This window comes from Diceros bicornis, chromosome 7 (assembly GCF_020826845.1).
Source record: "Diceros bicornis minor isolate mBicDic1 chromosome 7, mDicBic1.mat.cur, whole genome shotgun sequence".
In the NCBI taxonomy this organism is placed as follows: domain Eukaryota; kingdom Metazoa; phylum Chordata; class Mammalia; order Perissodactyla; family Rhinocerotidae; genus Diceros; species Diceros bicornis.
Window position 1 is genome coordinate 78,714,570 of NC_080746.1, and position 23,974 is coordinate 78,738,543.

The 23,974-nt window shown below is 40.7% G+C and overlaps 1 protein-coding gene across 3 annotated transcripts in view; it reads left to right on the top strand.

Moving 5' to 3' along the window:
* NELL1 (neural EGFL like 1) overlaps positions 1 to 23,974 on the top strand; it is a 778,808-nt gene that overhangs the window by 718,570 nt on the left and 36,264 nt on the right. For 2 of the 3 annotated variants that reach the window (XM_058546145.1, XM_058546147.1), the window contains exon 16: positions 10,303 to 10,443. The exons of the other annotated variant lie outside the window; for it this stretch is intronic. In XM_058546145.1, coding sequence (XP_058402128.1) covers positions 10,303 to 10,443 — 141 coding nt within the window. The remainder of the gene's footprint in view (positions 1 to 10,302; positions 10,444 to 23,974) is intronic. 3 annotated transcript variants of the gene reach the window in all.

Here is a 23,974-nt window from a genome sequence, read left to right on the forward strand (position 1 = left end):
CTTTCTCCTGTCTCTTTGCTCCTTATTCAGGGACTCCAATTACATATATTTTAGGCCATTTGATTTGCTCCTATAGTTCATTGAATCTGTTTTAATTTTTTAAAAGTTGTTTTTCTTTGTATTTCATTTTGGATAGTTTCTATGTATATGTCTTAAAGTTCACTAATCTTTTCTTCTATAATATCAATCTGCCAATAGCCCCATCCAGTGTATTTCTCATCTCATATATTGTAGCTTTTATTTCTATTAGCTTGATTTGGAGATATATATTACATGATATATTATAGTCTATCTATCTATAATATATAGTATATATATATATATATAAGCTCTTTTCATGTTTCTAGTTAACTTTTTATACATATGAATACAGTTATAGTAACTGTTTTAATGTTCTATCTTCTAATTCTAATATCTGTGTCAATTTTGTGTTGGTGTCAAATGCTTTCTTTTCCTCTTCATTTTGAGTTAGATTTTCCTGTTTCTTTTTATCCTAATCATCTTTGATTGGATGCCACTCAATGTGGATTTTACCTTGTTGGATGCTGGATAATTTTGTATTCCTATAAATATTCTTAAACGTTTTTCTGGGACACAATTAAGATTCTTAAATACAATCAGATCCTTTTGGGTCTTGCTTTTAAGATTTTTAGTTGGGGCCAGAGCAGTGTTTAATAAGGGCTAATTATTCTGCACTACTGAGGCAAGACCTTTTAGTGTACTCTATCCAGTATTATCCAATGCATTATGAGACTTCCCAGTCTAGCCTGTGGATGCAGGCACTATTCCCCTCCCTGTGTGAGCACCAGGCACTATTACCTCTGATCCATTCTGTGGTCTTTCTCCAGCTGTGGGTAGTTTCATCACCCTCATTTTCTGATCAGTACTCTGCTGAATACGTGAATGTCACACCCTGCAAGGCTCCAGAGCTGTCTCTGTGCAGCTCTCTCCTCTCTGACACTGTGCCCTGCCAACTCGAGCTGCCTTGTTCTCTCCATCCTCTCGGCTCCATAACCTTAAACCAGGTAGTTGCCAGGCTCCCCTGTGTCCCTCCTATTTGCGCCATGGCTTGACCCTCTCTCAAGGTAGCAAACGGGGCAACTGCAGGACTCTTCTCGAGTGCTTCATGTGTCTCAGGGACCACTCTTCTTAATTGCCTAATTTCCAATATTTTGTAAACCATTTTTTTGATATATATTGTTTGGTTTGTTCTTGTTTATTTTGGGTGGGAAGGTAAGTCTAGTCTCCATCACTCGATCTTGGTTAAAAGTAGCAGTCTGTTCAACTTTTTCAACTCAGTGTGTTTTTGTTTCAGTCCTTGAACGTATTTTTAATGGTTTCTTTAAAGTTCTGCCTACTAAATCCAGCATCTGGGTAAGAGTCGGGTTGGTTTCTATTATCTGCTTTTTCTCTTTAGCATGGGTCACATTTTCTTATTTTTTTAGATGTCTAAATTTTTTTTATTGCACCTTGGATATTATGTTCCTACTCTTCCTCTGAAGAATGTTTATTTTCCTTATAGCAGGAAGTTAAATTGGCTAGATTCAAACTTGAAATTCTGCCTTCTCTGTGGTAGCGTTGGCTGAAATCTCCACTCAACCCTTTCATCTAGGAAATCTATTGCTAACAATGAGTTAAGTCAGCTTTAGGCCTGGAGTGGTGCTTGGCTGTGGTGATGATCAAAGAGGAGCTCCTCTTCCTCAAAACATACAGGAGGCTGTGTGCTATAGTGTTTGATAGGATATATGTTGGAGTCAAATAGACCTGGGTTTAAATGCTCACTCTGCCACTTCCTAGATGCCTTCCATGGGCATATTATTTAAACATCTAAGCCTCCCTTTTTTGTAAAATTAAGGTAGTTCAAATTATGTCAGAGGCATTCTGAGGATCAAATGAAGTAGTGACTATAAAGCACTTTTCAGAGGGCCTGACACATAGTAAATAATAAAGAGGTAGCAGTTCAAAAATTCTGTTTGGTAGAGAGAGAAACTATAGCAATAACCAAAGAATATCCTAAAGTAGAATGGATGCAAGAGTTAAATAGGGTGGGAGAAATGTTAAAGACCATAGAAATTCAGAGAAAAGAGAGAGGACTTTTTTTTGGAATTAAAATCTGTGCTTGGATTTTAATTTAAAAAGCAACCACTTGCAGGGTGGGAAGCATGAAGTCAAATTTGCATAGACTCTGTGGATACTGAGGCCACCAGACCAGAGTGTGCAGAGGTTTTGTGCTAAAGAATTTTGAGAAATAAAAGTGAATTGGTTGGCAAAGTGAGGTGAGATTATTTATGCTTTGAATGCCTGGTGGGAGGCTTTTATGATAATGATCATTTGTAAGTACTAGAGGAGCAGGATAGCATAAAATCACAGAATCACAGGAATTTCTATCTGGGAGTGAAGATGATCTAGTTCAATGTTTTTTAAATCATCAGTGTTCATAGCAGTGGAACTTGAATAGATCTGTGCCACAGAACTGTAGAGCTGCTCAATGGTCACTCAAGGTTATTCCATCTGGACATTCGCCTGGTCCTGCTGAGAGAACCTCCAAGGAAACCTGGTGCTCTGTGGAGTTCTGGTTGAAAGACACTGATCTAGTCTAATCTCTGCTTATTATAAAAATAAAAGAATTAATGTATTGAGTTGGAAAATGACTTACCCAAGCTGAATTAGCTATCAAGTGCCAGAATAGCTAGTGTTATCTTCATTAAATTTTTCTGAGTAATTAGGTTGGGGAACATTAACTTAGTATTTCTGTGGATTGGAGAGGACAATGAATGCAAGACCAACCAGGAGATATTGCCTTATTGAGGTCTGAGAGAAAAAGGAACTGGAGCATGGTATTGGCAACAGATCTAGAGAATGGATCCAAAGCAGATTTTTAAACCATGTCAAAGGAAGAATTTCCAATGCAACTTCCTTCCCTTCCTCTATCTTTCCTTCATCCAGCAAATCTTCATTTTGTGCCCACTAAGTTTCAAGTCCTGTTCTGTCCTGTGTCACCTCATAGGGCTTACATTCTAGTGAATGGAAGAAGACAGAAAACAAACAAGATATGTGCATAAAATATAAAGCACATTAGATGGCAACAAGTGCAAAGGAGAAAAATATAACAAGAGAGAGGATAAGGAATATTTGAGCTGGTGTGAGTAGGTATGGTTGTAATTTTAGATATGGTGGCCAGGGAAGGGCTTGCTGAGAAGATGGATATTTGAGTAAAGACTTGGAGGTCAAGAGGTTAAGCCATGGAAGTATCTGAGAGAACATTCCAGGCAGAAGGAACAGCATATGCACACAACAAATGCAAAGACTAGAGCATGTCTGGTGTGCCCAAGGAGTAGCTAGGAATTTAATGTAGCTGTGCAGGGTAAGCAAAAAGAACAGTGTTTGATGCATTCAAAGAGGTAAGAGAAGGCAGATCACATAAGGCTTTGTAAGGCATTATAAGAACTTTAACCTTTCATTCATTGATTGTGAGGAATGAGAGCTGGGAAGGAGTGCTGGGGAAGGAAATGAGTTTGATACTTAGAAAGATAGATGGTATGAAACGCTTTGGGCAGAATTAGTTTGAAATGAAGAGACCCCTGAGATTAGCTAATCCATAGACAATAGTAAATATGTCCATGAACTTGTGTTACAGGTCAGTTTAGATGCAGATCAGAGAGCCTCCAGACAGCAGAGGAGAGTTGAAGTGCGAATAAATTGGTTCTTTATGGGACAATTTGGGAATGATTTGTTTTGAGAATAGATAGAAAAATAGACAGACTTTGGAGATAAAATTAGAAGAGTGCAACCAGAAAGAGAGTGATTCTCTAGTGCCAAGTCAGTAAAGAAAGAGATTTACAAAAGGCAGAGTGTCATATGACCAACGCCATTGACACATTATTAATAGCAGGCACCTTTCAGTTTAATGGACCAGAACTAGTTGCTAATCAGGGTTTACACAGAAGAAACAGTAATAATTATGTCATTATATATTTTGTGTAGCGTTAATTGACTTTGCAGAGCTTCTTTATACCTTATTGGAGCTTTGTTTGTGAGACGGACAAAACATGCATTTTTTTTTTTATTGCAACTTGGCAAATGAAGAAACTGAGGTTCAAAGAGGCCACTTAAACCTTATAGAAACCATTCAGCTAGTTAGTAGCAGATGAAGGCATAAGCCCAAGGCCCAGATCTCCCATCTTCCAGCGCAGTAGAGCTGGAAGGGGACTGAGTGTGCGACAGCACAATCCTTTCATTTTCCAGGGAAGGAACTGAAGCCTGGAGACTTGAACTGTCTTGGCATGGACACATAGCTCTTTTGTGACCAAGTGGGGATTAGACATTAGAGAACGTTAATTATTGCAGCCCTAATGAATGTCTGCCTAGCCTTGTAGAATAGCCTTACATTGATCTCATTAAATCCTTAAAGGAATATTATAAACTAGGTCATCCTCATTTAAGAACCAAGGAAGCTGAAGCTGAGGAAGGATAATAACTTGCTGAGTCACACAGCTGGGAAGTAAGAGCCAAGATTCAAACTCCAGCGTATGTGACTGCAAAGCTTTGCACATTATTGTGAATCTTGACTTTCAGCACAAAACTTCTCCCCCTCCTTTAACTGCCTAGGTAATTGGTGATTGGTGCTGAGGTTTTTTCCTTGTTTTCTTGTTTTTGATTTTAGAGATCATGCCTGCATGACTTCTGTCCTGAGCACAGTCTTTCCGCTTAATATGGAAAGGGTCTTTCAAAACAGGAAATGCCGGCAGAAGCAGTGAAGCCCCAAGCTGTGGAATGGCTCAGTAAGACAGAAACGTACTTCTGCTCATGTGAAGAATCTATGACAGGGCCGGCTCCGTGGCTTAGCGGTTAAGTGCGCACGCTCCGCTACTGGCGGCCCGGGTTCAGATCCCGGGCGCGCACCGAGGCACCACTTCTCCGGCCATGCTGAGGGGGCGTCTCACATACAGCAACTGGAAGGATGTGCGGCTATGACATACAACTCTCTACTGGGGCTTTGGGGGGAAAAAAAAAGGAGGAGGATTGGCAATAGATGTTAGCTCAGAGCCGGTCTTCCTCAGCAAAAAGAGGAGGATTAGCATGGATGTTAGCTCAGGGCTGATCTTCCTCACACACACACACAAAAAAGAATCTATGACAGTTTCAGGTCTGTGGAAGGGCTCTGCTCCACGTGGTCATGCAGGGAGCCGGGCAGACAAAGGCTCTGCCATTTTGAACATATGGCTTTCAAGGTTTCCCTGAACATTAGCCTCCAGCAGGAGAGAAGGTGAAAATAACATGGAGGCTCATATGAGACATTTTTGTGCACCATATTGGAATTACATTAGTTCTAGCTCTATAAATATGGCCTCACCTAGCTGCCAAGGAGGTGTTCTCAGAACACTCCTCTGGGAGACCAAGAAGAAGAGCATATGGAAGAACTAGGCTGTTTCTGTCACAGAGTCTGTTTCATTTATTTCTTTTTATTTTCTCTCAAACATTCTGATGCATGTCATGTTCAGTACAATCCTGGCATTCCGCAAATATTAAATAACAATAAGGCTTGTGTTCACTATACTAGTGGTACTTTATGTTACTGGTTCCACTTCTTTAAATTCATGTGACTTTTTGGGGGAGAGAGAATCCTTATTTTTATGGTGTATATATTACAAATTCATAAATTGTATTCCTGAATGTTTTCCAATGTTACAATTGTCTCAAAATCCAAATATTTTTAGTGATCCAGAAATCATCTCTCAATCCTAACCAGTTTTCTGATTGCCAATTAATCATTACTTTTTCTGTCTTCTGGTTTTTATCAGTAATGTAGAGTCTAAGGTTAATATCCTAGACAATAGGAGAAATAGAACAGATTTTGTTTAGAGTCTTTCTTGTTCATCAATCCTATGAAGTTTGATTTTATTATCCCCAGTCTACAGAAGAGAAAACAGAGATTTGGAAAAATCTAAACAATGTATTAGTGTGTTGGTGAGCAGGAATTTGAAGTCTAGTTTGTATCCAAAGCCCACGTTCTTAACCTTGGTTGTTTTCTTACATTGCAGTTTGCCCTGATCCACTGTGTCTGGAGCACAGGGCCCTTGTCTTTTCATCTCTGTATCACAGGGTATAATACAGTGCTTCGTACGTCCGTGCTCGATACACTTTTATTGAATGAATAAAAGTATCAAAAGTTTTTCTCATGACTCAACCTCCTGTCTCTACAAATCCTTGGAAAAGATGTAATCTAACTATAACTTGAGCCACTACTTCACTGCAAACTTTAACCAATTAACGTGAAATACAAAAGAATCTCCTTGAAAATTAACTTTGGGAAACAGTTTACTGATTTTGTAAATTTTCAAATAGCAAATCTGAGAGGGAGGAAACCAGAGGAAGAAAGAAATTCGTCCAGCTCAAGAGACTAGAATTTTGCCAGAATCCAAGGATTTGTTTGCAAATGGCTTTTGATAGCAAATTCACTGCATTCCAGATAGAATCAGACACATCCTACAAGAAATTCTTGGGTAGTCATCTGTTGTTCATTGTGAATAAAAAACTCAAGGTACAGGTAGGATTCTTCATTGCAGACAATTATAACTGTGTGTCTTTTTGTTACCTATTGTGCCAATTAAAATATCTCTAAAGATTAGACATAGAAGCAAAGTATTAAATAGAAACTACATGGTGTTTTTTAGAAGTAAATAACATATAAGGATTAAACTAACCCCATTATATTTAGCTTTTTGAATTGACATTGTATCTTTGTAACTTACAGACAGCAGGCAATCTTGTGGTACTTTGAATCTATTACAGCACTTTTTCACTGTTTGGTCATTCAACCCCTTGTCATTTATGTTTTCATTTATTCATTCTCACAAACTTTTATTGGGCACCTTCATATTTCTTAATACTCACTATCAATGTAAACCTAAGATGTCTCTAATCTTGGGAAATTTGCATTTGAGTATGGACACAAAATTGAAATAACTGTGATAGAGCAAGATATGTGCTTAAATAGGTGTACGTATACTGAGTCACTGGGGAGGGGGGCCTGTGTGTAGGAGGAGTTGGAGAAAGTAATATGTGGTGGGGTTTGAAGGATGAGTGTGCATGTCTCCTCTCCTTGATCGTGAGCTCCAGGATTTCAGGAATCGTGTCTTCTTCACCTTTGCGTCCATCACAACACAAAAATCATCCTTGACAACATATTTTCAGCTGAACGAATACTTAGAGAATTGAATAAACGCATTATCTTTGTGCAAATCTTCCTTTCTTGATTAGTCAACAAGATGATATGATAGAGTAGTGACAAATAGAGCTTCTAGCTAGCTCGGGACCTGCTTTCACCATTTGTTAGCTGCGTGACCTGGGCTATCATGTACTCACAGACACTTGGCACTGTTTAGCAGACACTTGGCACTGAGGATACAGAAATGAACACCACAGGTTCCACTCTCAAGAACCTCCAGCATCTCTTAGTTCCTTTGCCACATTTTCACGTCTGTGCTGGATTAAACTGAGATTTAAACACAATCTTAGGACTAGCTCTAGGAAGGAAAGATGATTCTTGTTTGTTTGTCCATTTCCTTTGGGATGGCTGGCACACTGTGTGCTGCAGCCAGGCTCAACACTGATTTTTCAGAATTCCTTGAAAGAGAGTCAGATTCCATAGTGAGCTCACGGAGACCGGTTCCCAGAGCATCTGTCCTGTCTGTTTGCCTGTAGCAAGTCCTGACTGCGAAAAACAAATCTTTGAGGACAAAGGCAGCCACGACCTCTCTATAATTCTTAAAGTCCCTAAAATGTCGCTGAAAAGCCTCCAAGTGTTGTCTGTGTTTGGGTTTGTGGTGGTTGCTTTTAATATGACTGTGATTACGCAGAAGAAACAGCCAGTTCAATGAACATGTTGAAAATGTGAGCTGCTCTCAAGTGCAGTCTGGTTGCTTATAAAATGAAATTTTGGGCTTCAATTATTGACCTTGCACGCAGAACAGAAACATGCCGCCTTGGTAACAAGTGCCAGTGGGTGATGGGCCCTGGTCATTCCCAGCAAGTCCCCAGAATCTGCTGTGAGCAGTGCAGCTTCCAGAGAAGGGACATCTCCACTACTTTTCTCATTTTCGATGCAAGCCAGGGATTCCCTAGTGTCTCAGAGGAAGTCGTAGATGTATAACTGTCTGGTTGTCTTCACTCCCTACAAGAGTCCCCCATGCAACACAAATAACTTCCATCCTGCTGGTCACAGAAGCTCTTACTGAGTGCTCTCATCGTTTCATTTCGGAAATAGAAATATCTGTGAGTTGAAAAAATATTTGCACATCATTCATCACTCCTGCTCCTCCTAGAAGTTTCCTGTTGAATCAAGGGATGGAGGAATTATTTGGAAGGTGTTCAGATAATTTATTCTCCAAACTGGGATGGTTTTGAGAGTGAAAGGGCCAGCAGGTACAAACTAGGCTTGTCCCAAGCCAACCGGAACACAAGATTGCTTTCGCTACTCGAGAAGCTTTTGCTTTTGTATTTCCTGGTTTCCTGAAACACTCACTGTGGCTAAATGGTTGCTACCTGAACATTGTCAATAGTCTAGAAGTGACAGGGTCTGTGGGGATCATAACCGCCTTTTTAGGAGCTTGGAAATAAATATCTGAGGTAGAATTTGTTGCTGCTTCATTATAGAGAGTTATCTTTCAGCCTAACGTGGAGAAGCTCTCTCTGAAATCAGTCTTCCGGTTATGTTTGTGTCTCTTGGTGATCTGTACTCAAAAAATTCTGAACTGAGAGCCGTGACCTAGTGCCAGCCCTTCCTCTCTGGGAGATATAGCCCCCAGTCACTTCTGTATCTCAATTTCTGAAATTTTTAGTGACCCAAGGTGTGTCCCACAGAACCACACACCTGTAAAGTTTCAGAAATGACAATCCAGGTAGTTGTTGATAATTCATTTTCTGGGGGTTTATAATAAATGCACACACAACCTGACTACAGGAGCTGAAGGTGCCAAAGAAGTGCTGGGCCCTGAGGCCTGAATGTATTTGGAAGCCCAATGGCTGCCGTACATCAGAGGACTGTGTGGACTGAAAGATACCAGCCATAAACCAGGAGGAAGACGGTAGTGGACAGGAGAAGGCAAAGCTGGAGTTGCCCCGTGTAAAGAGCATCACGTTCTCTCTCTGTACTTGGCTTGAATGTCATGAGATGAGTGACAGGTTTCAAACTACAGTCACAGCCCTGTGCACGACTTAGGACTTGTTAAGGAAATTAATCAGAAAGTAGCTGATGGGCCCTGAGCTGATGCCTACATCAGGGCAGTGCTGAAAAAGACTCCAAAGTACATTTTATTCATTAGGTATTATATCCCAATCTCAATTAGATTTCTATTCCTATAAGACTGCTGTAGTTTAGATAGTTCCAGGAGAACTAGGGGAAGATTCCCAGCCAACAATGGCTAGATTCCAAGACCTAATTACATGGAGAGATTTTGTAAGAGTGAGCTGAGTCTGGCATAACAATTGACAGCTTGTCTTTCTGCAATAGTGTCAACTCCTTCAGCTCAGAGGTAAGCCTTTGGACCAGACAATCTATACATGAGCCAGCATTTGCTGAATCTAAAAAGCCAGGTCCTGGAGCAAACAAACCTAGAAGACTTCCTTTCACCAGGAATGGCTGAGGAATGAAGAGCTCGGATTGACTCTCATAAATCAAGTCCTGAAGTGAATTCACAGTTTTGAAAGAATTAGGGCAATAGTCCCCAAACTGTGCTCCCCAGAACATTAGTTTCACAAGGTATTAAAAGTATCCTGAAAAAAGGCATTCCTCAGCCAAATAAATTTGGGTAGCAGTGCGTGTTATTATCCTCCTCTCTAAGCTTTGCGGGACATATAAAGATTTAAGTCTCTGAGACTGCAATATAAACACATCAGTTTAATACTCTTTAACCCAGAGTTTCCTGAACTTAGTTGTTCATAGATATTTTGAAAGAACACCAAATAATATCTGTAATTACGCTCAATACCAAAACTGTGCCAAACAGCCTCAGTTTAGTTTTTGGTGATTGAGAAGCTAACACAGCATTTGTAGTGAGAAATGTCTTCATGACCATCAGGTCTCATTCATTGTTCAGTATATGAGAAAGCATTCCAAAATGAAGCTTTCAATTTGTTTGGATTCTGGAAGAAGTGAGATTTGGTTCCTCCTATAAGTTTCATCATAGGTGACTAACCAGTTTTAATTGATATGTTGACATGAGCATGTTGTAGGTGTTTACTGAAAGGTTAGTGTCAAAAGAAATTAATGTCCTGGTGGGCTTGTGTTTTTCTCTGAGGCAGATATTGATGAATGTACAGAGGGACTCATTGAGTGCCACAACCATTCCCGCTGCGTTAACCTGCCCGGGTGGTACCACTGTGAGTGCAGAAGCGGTTTCCATGACGATGGGACCTATTCACTGTCCGGGGACTCCTGTGTTGGTAAGCAGCTTTCAGCCATGCCCTTCATCCATATGGACCTTGCAGGAGGGGCAGCCTGCTTTGGTAGTCTCTTCAGCTCCCAGTGCTAAAATATGACCACCTACTGGTTCAATTCATCAGTCTTCACATTTCTTCCCTCTGCAATTCAGAGATAATACAGTGTGGGGTTTTAGTATTTTTATACAGAAACTGGGACAGTCAGAAGAACAAAGCCTGGGTCTGTATGCTATGGCATTTCATTCTTTCTAAGGGAAACCATGATGGCTTGCTGGAAGTTTTAACGGTTTCAGAGGCAGCCATGGGAGATGAGGAAATGTGACTGGACCCTAGTTTCATTTAAATTCCAGCTCTTGTGCTGCAAAAGTCACTGCATCCCTCTGAGCCTTCATCTGTGAATATGTACAAATGGGGATAATATTACACACACGTTGTTAGGACTAAATGGGATACCATCTATTTAAAGACTGTAAGCTTTGAATCGATGCACAAATCTGATACAGTTGCATTGAACTTATTATCATTGCTATTACCACCGCCTTTAGTCACTGTTCTGCTTGTGGTTCTGTTAACTGCTGAACAGAGGAAGTTAACAGATGGAGTTCTTCACCTTCAAGACCTTACAACTTTCATGAAATCCAAACAGCTGATCAAAGATGTAATTGTTTCCACAACAACCTTGGCCAATCCAGTTATTTTATATCATGTGGACTCTGCTGAATTCTTAATGCTGATTTGGACACACCTAGAGGGCAAGCATTCTGACCACAGGTTCCCAAAGTTCAGACTGCTGAATTAGAAAATAGGAATTTGATTTTGAAAATGTGTTTTCTCTGTTCATTGCATATCTGTTTTTTCTAAAGGTTGCTACTGAGATCCACTTTGTGTTTTTCCAACCTCTCCCCTGAGGTTGCCCTAAAGCAGAGATAGATTAGGGAACAGTGGGCACACAGCATGAACTGCCCACCATAGTCCTGACATGAATGTTGAGAGGCACGCAGTGTAGTTGGTAAAAGTGTGGACCCTTGAGCCAAACTTCCTGCAGTCAGATTCGAGCTCTGCCACTTCTAAGTAGGTTACCTGGGCCAGGCCTTACCTAGTCTCTACCTCAGCTGTCTCATCTGTAAAATGGAAATGTTCATATCTAGTTCTTACGAGTGTTGTGAGAATTAATTGAATTAATATCTGTTGAATGTTCTGTAAATGTTAGTTACTATTATCTTAAACTTCCTGCTTATTCAACACTTTGCACCATACTCCATCCGTGTTTCTATTATTGTTAAAATAATGATGTATGACCTTAGGGAGAGGTTTACCTTTATCCTGGGTCTGCGTGTCCTTCCTTTACATATGGCCTTCGGTAAGGAAGGGACTTCTGTATGTGTGCAACTCCGTGTAAATAGGTGTTACGTGAACAGGAATAGATCAGACGGCTATTGTTGAGGAATGGAGATAGAAAGAGAGAATATTGACGTATGTGATTTTAAATTTGGGAGCTAAAAATAAAAATTTCATTTTTAAAAAACTGTGTGTGGCATCATTAAAAGGGGAGACTTTGAGCTTTTTAGCACATAAAGGACCTTAGAGTCACCTTCTTGATTTGATTTTGTAACTGCCTGGACCTGCCATGGTGTTGCACACCTCTGTGCCTTTGCACATGCTGTGCCCTCTGGCTGGAATGGAACAGAACTCAGAATCAGAGATGACCCCCTCCTTTCCTTGATCACACTGATTCACATATGAATTTCTGTTCATTTTCCTAACTTCAGCTCCTGTTTCACTAGCCCCCGGGAGGGAAGCACTCTCCAGTCATTTGGTGGGAGTCATCACTCTTCTCCTCTGCTAACCCTAGACCTTCCCTCTACTCTGTGTTTCTATAGCTTCACCTGTTCCACCACCGTGCATTTGCTTTCCGACTAGATGGTGAACAGGAAATGGCATTATTCCTCTGTCTTGCCAGTGGGGCTCTTTGGTAGCTGGTGTTCCATAAACCAGAAAATGCAACCCCTCATGTTCCTGATAAAGAAACACAGTCCCAGAAAGGGTGGCACCTTGTTCCCAGCCACCCGGCTGGTTTGATGCAAGTTGAGACTCGAGCCTAGGTCAAGGTGACTCTACATCCCAGATGCTAGGGACAGTGTCACTTTGTGCCTGCTGTTCTGATGTAATTATCAATAAGGCCCTGCTACTCCCATAAATGTCCCCATTAGAATGACAGATGTCACAGCCACCTCACCTGCTGATTTCTCCTGACCACACTGAGTGGCGTGCCTGGGGCGACTGAAGCTTCTGCACTCTCTGGGGAAGTACTTTCTTCATCCATGAATTGATCCCTGGTCTACACAGGAAAGCTTCAGCACACTGGACTCCTTGGCAAGAGACTAGAGTTGTTTGCATTAGTGGCATTTTTAATTTTGGTAATTGTTAATCTGAATTCTCTTCCATTTCCACGCTTTTGGAAATATCTTTGTAAATGAGTCTTAATAATAACAGAAATATAGCCATCATTTCGTTTTTCTTTGGTAGTTGAGGACACTCCATTGGTTCAGAATATTTCTTGGTGAATCAGTCGTATAAATCAGATCGTGTCTTTTTCTTGTTACAACCTTCTAATGCCTTCCTGTTGAATGTAAAACAAGTTTCTAACTTCTTTGCATGGACTTCAAGGCTTAGGATGATATTGTCCCTGCCTACTTCTTGGACTTATGTCCTACATATGTCAACCTTTTAGATCTTTTCATGCCTTGAACATGACCACGAATTCACCCAGTTTCAGGGCCTTTGTCTTTGTTCTGTGCTTTGTCTAGAACACTCAACCCCTGTCTTGTTGCATGGCTGTCTTCTTTTTCATTTAATTCTCAGCTCAAATGCCACTTTTTTGAGGAGACCCTCCCTGACCATTTTATTTGAAGTAGTCCTTCTCTGGTCACTTCATTATATCACTCTTTTATATCTTTTATAGCATCTTTTATTCTCAGATTCACTGTGCATACACATGTGTGTCCCTGTCTCTTGCCACAAGTGTGCAAACTCTTTGAAAGCAGAGACCTTGTCTGTGTTTCTGCACTGTACCTCCAGCCCCGAGAACAGTGTAGGCACAGAGTAGGCATTCAATGCATCTATGTCAAATAATTGGAGGAATAGACAATCAAAACCATATCAGGTCAGATTTATTTTCTATTTGGTTTGACATAACTAGTTGTATAGAGCACAACCAGTGTGGTGCATAACATAAGATGTTAAATATCACAAAATCATGTGAGTCTTTTATTTTAGACAAAAAGAAATATTTATTGAGAACAACTATCATACCAGCTCTGTGTTAAGCCTTCTGGGAAGATGGGTATAAACCAGATAAGATCTCTGTTCTTGAGGGATTTATGGCCTGAAATGTTCAGAATCATAATAACATATCTTAACGGCACTGAAAATTAGCATATCAGAATGAGCCCTAAATAACGTCAGCTACTAATGCTTACCTTTAAAAGAAATAGCAGCATCTAAAGAAATTTAAACAAAATTTTTTTAAAGAGTAGTTTTGCAACATGTACTCAGCTATGCTTTTTATCCCAGACAATGTCAGGAATGGCATGTGTTATATTCTAAAGTGTGGCAGGTGTAGGCTTTTAGGAGAAGTCTTATGTCACTCCGCACCATTTTTTGTTAGATGGGGATAATAACACCGGCTCTGTCGACTTCATCAGTTACTGTGAGCATCGGATGTCATTGGCATCATAAAGAACAGCACCCATGTGCAGTTTACTATTTCACGAGCAAAAAGGTTTAAGAATTGCCTCTTTCTAAAGTAGATCATATGCTTGAAGAAATGACTAGTCCTAGGTATTATTATTATAGAGGCAGACAGAATCAAGGTTCTTGAGTTTATCAGAGCCTCTCTCGCCCTCTCATTTGCTCGTGTATCTTTATAATGCCAGGCGAGATGGATGCACAAAAATTAGCCAAGTCGTATTTGCAGAAGATGAAGGCGGTGACCCGTCGTTACCATAGGTGCAGCACACCCTGGGTCTGGATGCAGTGGTGGGAGTCAATGATTCTCAGTTTTAACAGAGAAGTTGTGAGCAGTTGCTTTTTTTATCTCGGCATAGTTATCTGGGTCATTTAGAAATGAGAACGATATATAGTAAACAATGGCGTGCATAAGGAGCAGGATTTTACATGTTTTGAAAATAAGATTCAAACTCCCTCGGATGTTAACCTGTCTCCATGGTCTTGCCCCTGCATATCCATCCTTTTCCTCTGCCCCCTCTCATGCTCCGTGTGGATCCTCAAACCTGCTCAGACCCTTCTTCCGCTGTTCGCAAACGCTGCACTCTCTTTGCCCTCCTCCTTTGCTTGCATGCTTTTCCCTGACCTTCCCTATCTCCCCATTTCCTCTCATCAAAGTTCTGATGAAGTCCTGCTCCCGAAACCAGTGATTCTCAAACCTGTTTCACAGTACAGTCACTTGAGTAACTTTTTAAAAATATCTATGATTGGACATCACTGCCTGGAAATTCTGAGTCAGTTGATCTGTTGAGGGACTTAGATGAGGTCATTTTTTTAAAAAAAAAGTCTCCAAGTGATTAGAAAGAATATTCAGCTAACATAGAGAGCCACTATAGATTTTCTCTAATTAAAAAAAAAATGCCTCCCTCTTATGTGTCCCCACAGCCATTTATTTGCACCTATTATGGAACCTCTTTTATTTACCAGATCAGGCTTATCTTCTTCATCAGTTCTTTATAGCTTCCGGTACGGTTGAGGTCTTTTACAGATTTATGTTGAATTAAATTGTATTGATCATGCATTATTTTTTCTTATCAAACAAAATGTTCAAGTCCCAATAAAACCCATTTTGTTGATCAAGGCACATCCAAAGATGGCATCTGTCTGTTCTTAGGGGACGTGGCACCTCTCGGCCCCATTATTGCCTCCTCCATGGGACCTGGTTGGGTAAAGCATGTTCCCAGGCTCTGGAGCCTGCTCCCTGGTCACTGTAAATGGCCCAGTGAGGATTTTCTTGTCAGAGCAGCTGCAGCAACTGTCATCAGCACACAGAGCAACATAAAACCACCAGGAAAGGTTCCTCTGGAATCTCTCAGAAGGAGATTTCAGTTTTAACTGGTTGCTGTGTCAGCGCTGATTGAAATGGCCTAAGAATGATTTGGGTTCTGCTGTTCTGCTGTCACTGCCCTGTGCCACGGAGCTACCCAGTTCTCACAGGAGTGGAGACAGAAAGAGCTAGAACCTGGAGATGCTCCCTACGACAAACCTCACTGAGGTCTGGGGAGTTATGAAGCCTTAGTGGGTGACAGTGTGATAGAGTGGAGAGGCAAGTTTTAAGTACATAGAGGCCTGGATTCAAATCCTTAACCCCTCTAAGCTTCAGTTTCCTTAGCATACAATGATTAAAATAAGACTTGCTGGTGGAATTTTTTGTAATATAAGTGTTCTTATATGCAAATATCCTGGCAAGTAATAGTCAACATTTAACCTCCCTTCACCTCAAATCCCTCACCTGTCAAATGCCGACCCCAGCAGCCGTACTAATAAGAGCTAACACTTCCTGAGAGCTTACTTTGTGCCAGGCGCTGCTCTGACCGGTTTACAAGAGTGCCAGCCTCATAAGTTGCTGTGGAGTAATTGTGAGGATTAAATGACATAGGAAAAGAGCATTCAGCACTTGTGTTTTAACTGCTCAGTAAGTGTTAGCCATTATCATGAAGTGAACACCCACACCATGTGCCGGTCACTGGGCCGGGGAGCTTCATGCTGCATCTAGTTTAGTTCTCACAACTCTCATAAGAGGGAAGGGAAATAAGTTCCCAACGATTAAGATAGCTTGTCTCAAATTCCACATCTGGTAATTTCCACACAGAGGCCTTAATCCAAGTGTGTTTGATTCCAAAGCTTCTGCTTTTAGTATGTTAACACTGTAGTGCTTTCTGGAAGGGAGGAGACCAGTGATGAGCCCACAGTAGAGGAGACATTTAGCAGATGACCTGGAGGTCAATGAGACAAGGCAAAGAGAGAGTGAGAGAAAATGAGTGAGACCCACATGGAAAGTGCACTCTTCTGTCTGAACCAAAAGCATTGGGAATTATTTCAGCTGCTGGACTCAGGGCTGTGTTTTTGAGGCCATCCTGCTAGACCAGGGGCAGGATGTCAAGGTGGCAGATTCTTGACAGTTAATCTGATAGCCCCTTAGCCTTGACAAGGATATCACCTGGCTATCCACTGGGGTCATTACTTTCTCTGTGCTGTTGGCGATGTGAATCCAGTGTCGAAAAAGGAAAGGAAGTGTGCCAGGGAATAAAGAGTATGGAAATGGTGGTAGATTTTTAACTAATTATATTTATTTTTTCATTCATTTATTTATCCCCTGTCTATTAAGAGCAATTAGTTTAGTATATACAAAGAACACACATTCAATAGTGTTTTTAAAATAAAAATTTTTAAAAAATAAGGAAAATATCTTAACCATGAGAGTTAACAAAGATACTTATGAATATCCTGGTAACCAGAGCAAAGAGGGAAACAGGAGTTATACAAATTGTTCTAAGCTGAAAGGAAGTTGCATAAAAAAAAACAAAGGCTTGAATGTGCTTTTCCTCTATTCCAGAGAAAAGACATGCCAGGGTGTGAAGGCATCTTTGTGGACCAGGGTATTTCAAACTAAGAAAGTCTAGGAGACAGAGGCATACGCACCAATCTTGGGACAGTCAGATTTTCTTTCTTTGCCAAGCAATAAGACCCACCCATACATAAAATATTTTCAGTTAAGCAGCACCCCCAATCTTCCTTGATAATATTTAGTGAAGTCTCGTTGACTTAAAATTGATGTTTATTGCCAAAGAACTTTAGATTTGGTTTTCAGCCAAGTAATAAATTCTCTATTATTGAAGAACTTTCGCAAAGGCAGATACCATCTGGCCATGGAGCTGTTTGAATAGCTTTATGCTCTAACTAGAATCGGTGTGGAGTATGTGGGAATTTGGTTTGGGCACTCAGAAGGCCTCAGTTGCAGAGCCCAAAACTGCCACATGTCATTAATATGTTCAAGTGGACAGAGAGACCAGGGACAGACACCACCTGAGTGTGGAATGGATATGGAAACTGTATGTCTCATAGTCAGGACACAGGTTAAGAACATTTTCCAACATCTAATAGAGGTGATATTCTGGGTCCCTCACTCAGAAAGGGCCTTACAGTGGACATTAACACACAGTTGCAGATGTTAAATCAGGTGAGAGATGGATCCCATCAGACCATCTGGAAGCTTCCTGCTCCCTTTCAAGTCCAGCCATTCATACATAAGCCTGGAGATGTTCAGCATATAGGATAAATTGGATATATTCTATGACTTCTCAGGAAAGGCAAATTGTACCTTTTCAGTGATAAACACTTCACAAAATGAGGTCAGAATTGAGTTCACTGCACTAAACTCAGGCATGAAGTCCAGGTTTGTTGGTCACCCTCAGCCAGTCTGGGCTGACACAATGGCCTATGTGCTATTCTCCACTTGAACTTTGGAACTCAAACCAGACATTTGGGGGAATTATTCTAACAAGACCTCAAACTAACTATAGGGTCTATTCTGTAAGCCACCGCTGGCCCTGGTTAGTGTCTTTTCAGTGACAATTTCTCTATTGTTTCAAAGCCTCCCTGTTGGAAGCTGTGATAAGCTATGGAGCAGGCCCCATGCTTTGAAGCAGTGCATAGACAGGGAAGACAGGAGACCCCAGTCCCAGTCTAGGTGAATATCACGTGGGCAAAAATGAAGAGGAGGAAAATTAGAAAGCTGTTAAAAAAAGAAAAAAACATTCATAAGCATGATGATGTTGTTATATGTATTATGTCCACAAAAGTAAGGCTGCTGTGGCCTTAACACTAAGCTAGGTAATATGGAGGATGCAGAGAATTCATCCCTTAGGAACTTTAAAAAAGCAAGTTGGAGACAAAAATCAACATAAGTGAAAAAACCAATAGCATCTGATACAGGTTATAATTAACTGTAAAACTATGTGGTCAACAGTATAAAATATGTAGGTAATTATGGAGGAGAGCGATCAGACAGAATCAAAGAAGAGCCATTGCAGCCTGCATGGGGATGATTAGACTTGAAGGATGGGAGGGTTTAGGTATAGGATAGGATAAGAATAAATATTAATGATAGCTAAGATTAATTGATTACTTCATGTTCTGGGCATTCTTCTAAAAGCTTTACATTTCCTAGCTCATTTATCCCCAAAATAACTCCATCAGGTAGGAATTGTTATAATCTATGCTTAATGGACAGAGAAACTGAGGCACAAAGATGTTCAATATATTGTTCATGGTCATGTAGCTATTCACTGGTAGATTTCTTCTTTCAGAAGTGTTAACCAACATCCTAGGAACTGTGTACATGTTTAGTATTTTTGAAATAGTAAGCAACAAGGATATTGGTTTCTTTATTGCCTGCTAAAGTTTTGCTGTACAAATGATAATATAATAGCCAAATTTGTATTTATTAAATGTCCACTATGTGCCCTTTAACCTTCAAAAACCCCTTGTGAGATAGGGAGCAAATGAGGGGAAAGAAACCAAGTAGCGTGGCGTGTGTGAAAGAGCCCATGTTCATTCTACTCCCCCAGTTCCTTCAGTCAGTTTATTAATTGGAGATAACTTATGAAAGGATTAAATTAAGGTATGAATAGTGATGATTATTCGATAATTGCCCATTTTTCACTTCATTGTGTGCTTGTAGACACACCCCTGGTATAAAGTCCATGATTTCTTAATTTAGTTTATTTTAAAAGTGTGTGCAGAAGGAATTAAGGTTTTATTCCATGCCAGTATATGCTGGGGGTCATCATATATCTGAACAAGAGAGATATCTAGGACGGTGTCCATCTAAGAGGTTGCCTGAGTACATCGTGTTCCCCTGCTCAGAGGTGACCTCAAGGCTGTGGGAACTTCTAATATTGCCACATGATGTCCAGTCGCAGCCGTGGAGATCAAAAGCTCACGAGTCAGAAAGACAGGCCACCTGAAGAGCTACAGCAGTGCAGGTGAGCAAGCCGGCTCGCACTCTGTTCAGCACCGAGGCCTGAGCAGTTTGCTGGCTCCTCTTCCCGCCTCTCTCAACTAAGAAGCACAGCTCTGCTTTATAGGCCCTATATTTTTGACTGGCGTCTGGTTTTTGCCCTGCATAAAGAGAGCGACAACAAAGTGATTTTGACTAATTGAAGCTTTTTCTTTTCCCTGCAGTTGGCATCAGTAGTTAAAACCCCATGAGGGCAATGACTCTGACAGAGATTTATCAAAATCTGGATCTAGGACATTAATGCTGGGGTATTTTTCAACAAAGGTCCTATTAGCAAATATAGGTGGGAAATTCAAAATTAACAGAATTAAACTGGCTTATTAACTGCAGGACTTTTCAAGGCCTGTACAATGCATTGTTAGTATCCTGAATTTGTGTAGCTTTAAAACCCTTTTTCCTCCCAGGCATCTTGTGGATTTGGCAGTCTGCAGAATACAGTAACTGAACACTCAAGAATGCATATACCTCATTCTGGGAATTTCTAGAAAACTTTATTTATTCAGTGTCATTGAATAATGAGCTGCTCAGAAGTGGGTTTTTTCCAGTGCTGCAACAAAAATTTATTGAGTACACTACTTATCCTTTAAACACCAGCAATTTTTCATACTATTGTTTAATTTTGTTGTAAGGAATATGACTTTTGTCTATTACTTTTTTAGTGTGATCATTAAAAATGTTAATCACTCTACTGTCCTATATTGAATGATCTTCTAAAGGCTTATTGGGGTACAGCTGGTTTGTCCCTAAGTTAAGTGGTTCCAGTCCTTAGGTTTTCAACAAATGTATTTCTCCTTTGAATGGACATTTTGTCTCCTTTTCACATTGCTAGCCTAACCTTTAATGTTTTAATGATATCTGGGAGGTTGCTCTCCTTTCCGAGGTGATAAATGAAGACTTCGTAATGTGATGTCTCACATTAGGGGCCACAGCAACTCAAAAGCAGTAATTAGAAGCCAGTTACTTACCTAGACTCTGGGATATAAAGAGGAGTGAGGCAGGTTTCCAGAGGCACTCGATGACTGTCTTGTACTGTGTGAATAGGCCCAGTGGGAGTTCTGAGAAGAGGAGGCAAGTAGGGACGGGAGCTGTGAGGAGGGCTTTATTGGAAGCATGGAACGGGCACTCGCTGGGGTGGAAAGAGTAACAGTTGGGTGATGCACCAGAAGAGACTGATATTTTCCCTAAAGGGTGCTTTTCAGGGCAGTTATGGTTTTCTTTAAGTTCTCCTTCTCACTGTGAACTTGGCATTTTTGGAAAGATCAAGTAACAATAGGGGCACTTTGATTTTCTCCTGCATGGGATTTTGAAGTTTACACCATGCAAAATCTTCTTTATGAGTTTTAGATGACTTTTTTTTTGGCTTTCTTCCTGAATAGTTGGCAGTCCCAACTGGGTGACAACAGAATGAGTGGGGTATTCCTGAAAACTCATTTCCTAACATTACTTCTTGTGAACTCAGTTCCATGTGGCTTAGGGCAGCGGTTCTAGAGGTATGCTCCTCAGACAAGCTGTCTAAGCATCACCTGTGAGGTTGTTGGAGATGAAAATTCTCTACTCCACCCAGATCTCCTGAATCAGCAAATCTGGGATCTATTGGCCCAGTGATTTGTTTTTTAATGGGCACCTTTAGTTGACGTCCACTCATATTTGAAAACCACTTCCTTGGGGGTTTCATTGAAAGCCTTCAGAGGGGTCCATGAGTTTATGTGTGTGTGTGCGCATCTTTTGGAGGAAGTAGAACTATAGTTTTCACTGGGATCTCAGAATGATGCTGACTCCAACTACGTAAAAACCACTGTTGAAATACCAGGATCCAGCCTCGGTGTTTCCAGTCACCACTCTGATCTAACTTCTCAGTGTTTTCCATCCGGGGATCTACAATTTGGTCTCAGGGGAGATTCACTGGCATTCCTTTTCTCAGGTTCTGAGCACTTCTTAGTATTGAATTCCATGTAGTTGTCAGCTTCCTGCCTTTTTAAGCACAATGTGAGCAATTGTTTCATTACAGAAACTTCTGGCTTGAATGTCTTAAAGCCAAAGGTCGTGTCTATGCAGCAACTCAGAGATCGGCATGTACAACTTCTTTGAAATGAATACTGACTTGTTTTAGTCTGAGGTTACTCATGCTGCTGTGAAACATTTACCTCTGGGTTGATGAGCAGGGAATTTTAAACTGTTGTACTCAGACCAAATAAAGCACTGTCAGCATAAAGTCACCATTCAGTTGTTCAGCACGCATTTATGGAGGGGCTCTGGTCTATGCTAGTCCAGGTGCTAATAAGTCTTAGGCACACAGAGAGAAATGTCCATCTAGTCTGGAATGGGGAGAGAAGAGGTGGGCAGGGCTTGAGGGAGGTTGAGTTGTGGAACAGCTAGATACATAAATAAATAAAATTGATAGACTCTAAGGAAAAAGTGACCAACTCCTCTTGGGGTTGGTGCATGTGGGGATGGTATATCAGAACCTTTCACAGAAAATATGACATTTTCAGTGGGTCTCTAGGATGAGAAGGATTTTTTCCAGGCAAAATAGATGTTAAGGTAAGTATTCCAGGCAGGAATAGCAGTCTGATTGGAGACAGAGTCATGAAAGAGATCTAATTGAGTCCAAGAGTGGGTGCAATTTCCGTTGTGAAGTCCCTGACATATGTGAGTGTGTGGGGGTGAGCAATACAAGAAAGGAGCCCTGCAAATAGGTAAAGGTGGAGACCAGATTATAAAGGGTCTTGTGTTCTAAGCTAAGGAGTTGAAAGTTGTGAATCCTATTTCCTAATATGAGTGTCTCTGAATGTTTTTGAAATATTTATTTTGTTGTGGAAACACTTTGATACTTTTTAAGCAGCAGATATTTTAAGATAAAATATAGGTATGGAAATATAGTGGCATTTCTGACAAAATTTCAAACCCTCTATCAGACATGTCAGTGTGATTTCCTGCAACTTTGCTCCTCTTCTTTCTCTTGCTTGGAATGCCTTTCTTTTTAAAAAAGTGAGGCCGTTAGCTGGATTTTGAAAACTCTGAAGAGTACAGTATATAAGAGTATTGTAAATTATTGTTATTATACATAATAACAAGACGAATATCTATTTCATGAGGATCTGTTAATCATGACTCAATAAGAGTCTTGGGGATGGCCAGGGCACCAAAGCATCTGCAGGTTCCTGAGGAAGATACGTGGATGGAATTACAGTCATGTGCCGCATAACGTTTCGGGCAATGACGGACCACGTATGTGACAGTGGTCCATATATTAGTATCCATATAGCCTAGGTATGTGGTAGGCTGTACCATCTAGATTTGTACCCTCTGTGATGTTCACACAATGACAAAATCACCTAACAACGCATTTCTCAGAACATATCCCTGCCGTTAAGCGATGCATGACTGTATCTGTTATTTGCCTCTGCCTATTAAAATTTAATCTTCCCAGGAGCAGGAATTTGGTCTATTTTATTTGCTGTAGTATTCCCAATGCCTAGACGAGTGCCTGGCATATCATACCTGTTCAGTAAATATTAAATGAATTAATAAATGGACTCAGAGCAATTATTTCTATTACTAATGAGAACATTGGCCCCTAATTGCTACTTACCCTGAGAAGCTGAGCTGGACTACCGATGAAGTGCAAAAATTTCTTTTGTCTATACTCTAGCAGCATGAGTGGTGTCAAATATAAACAAAGCCTGACACTAGTTCAAGTGGTAAGGACAGATTTTAATCAGTAATAAACTATTGCAATAGGGAAGAGGGTCCAGCGTGAATTGAACTCAACTTTGATTTGTGCAGAGGTGACAGGGCTTTTTAAAAGGAGAATGAAGGAGGAGGGGAGAGGAGGAACAGTGAGGGCTTGAGTAGAGTCAGAGAAGTGGACATTTACAAGCAGCAAGAGTGGGGCATTGGTGCATGTGAATCCTGTCTGGGTTTGTTAATAACTGGCTCTTATTGAAATTGGGCTCCTATTCGCCCACAGAGACTGGGAGACAGAGGTCCTATCTTCAGGTGTTGCCTGGAACAAACAGAAAATTCTTTTGGCAGCCTTGAGCTTTCCTAGGCAGGAACTTAAGGGGCTGGAGTCATTATCTTAGGGATGTGGCCTTGAGCTGCTAGAAACTATGCTAGTGTTTGTTCAAATTTCTTAATGTGGAGGGGTAGGGTGGACAAAATGATTTGTTCTGAGAGTCTGCAGTGTTTATAGGCCAAGGTTGAGGTCTAGTCGAGAGGAGGGCTCAGAGGAACCTGACTAGAGTTTGCTCAAGGAGAGAATCTTTGTCAGTGGCCCCCTTTGCTTTTCCTTGGAAACCAATTTAGTTTTGGCCCTTATGGTTTTATCTCCTTAGGGTAAAAAACACAGAAAGACAAATTCAAAATACATAGAACTTGTGTCCCAAAGTCTAAAGGAGAGTGGGCCCATGTCTCCTACTCTCTGCTTCAATTTCCCATGATTCC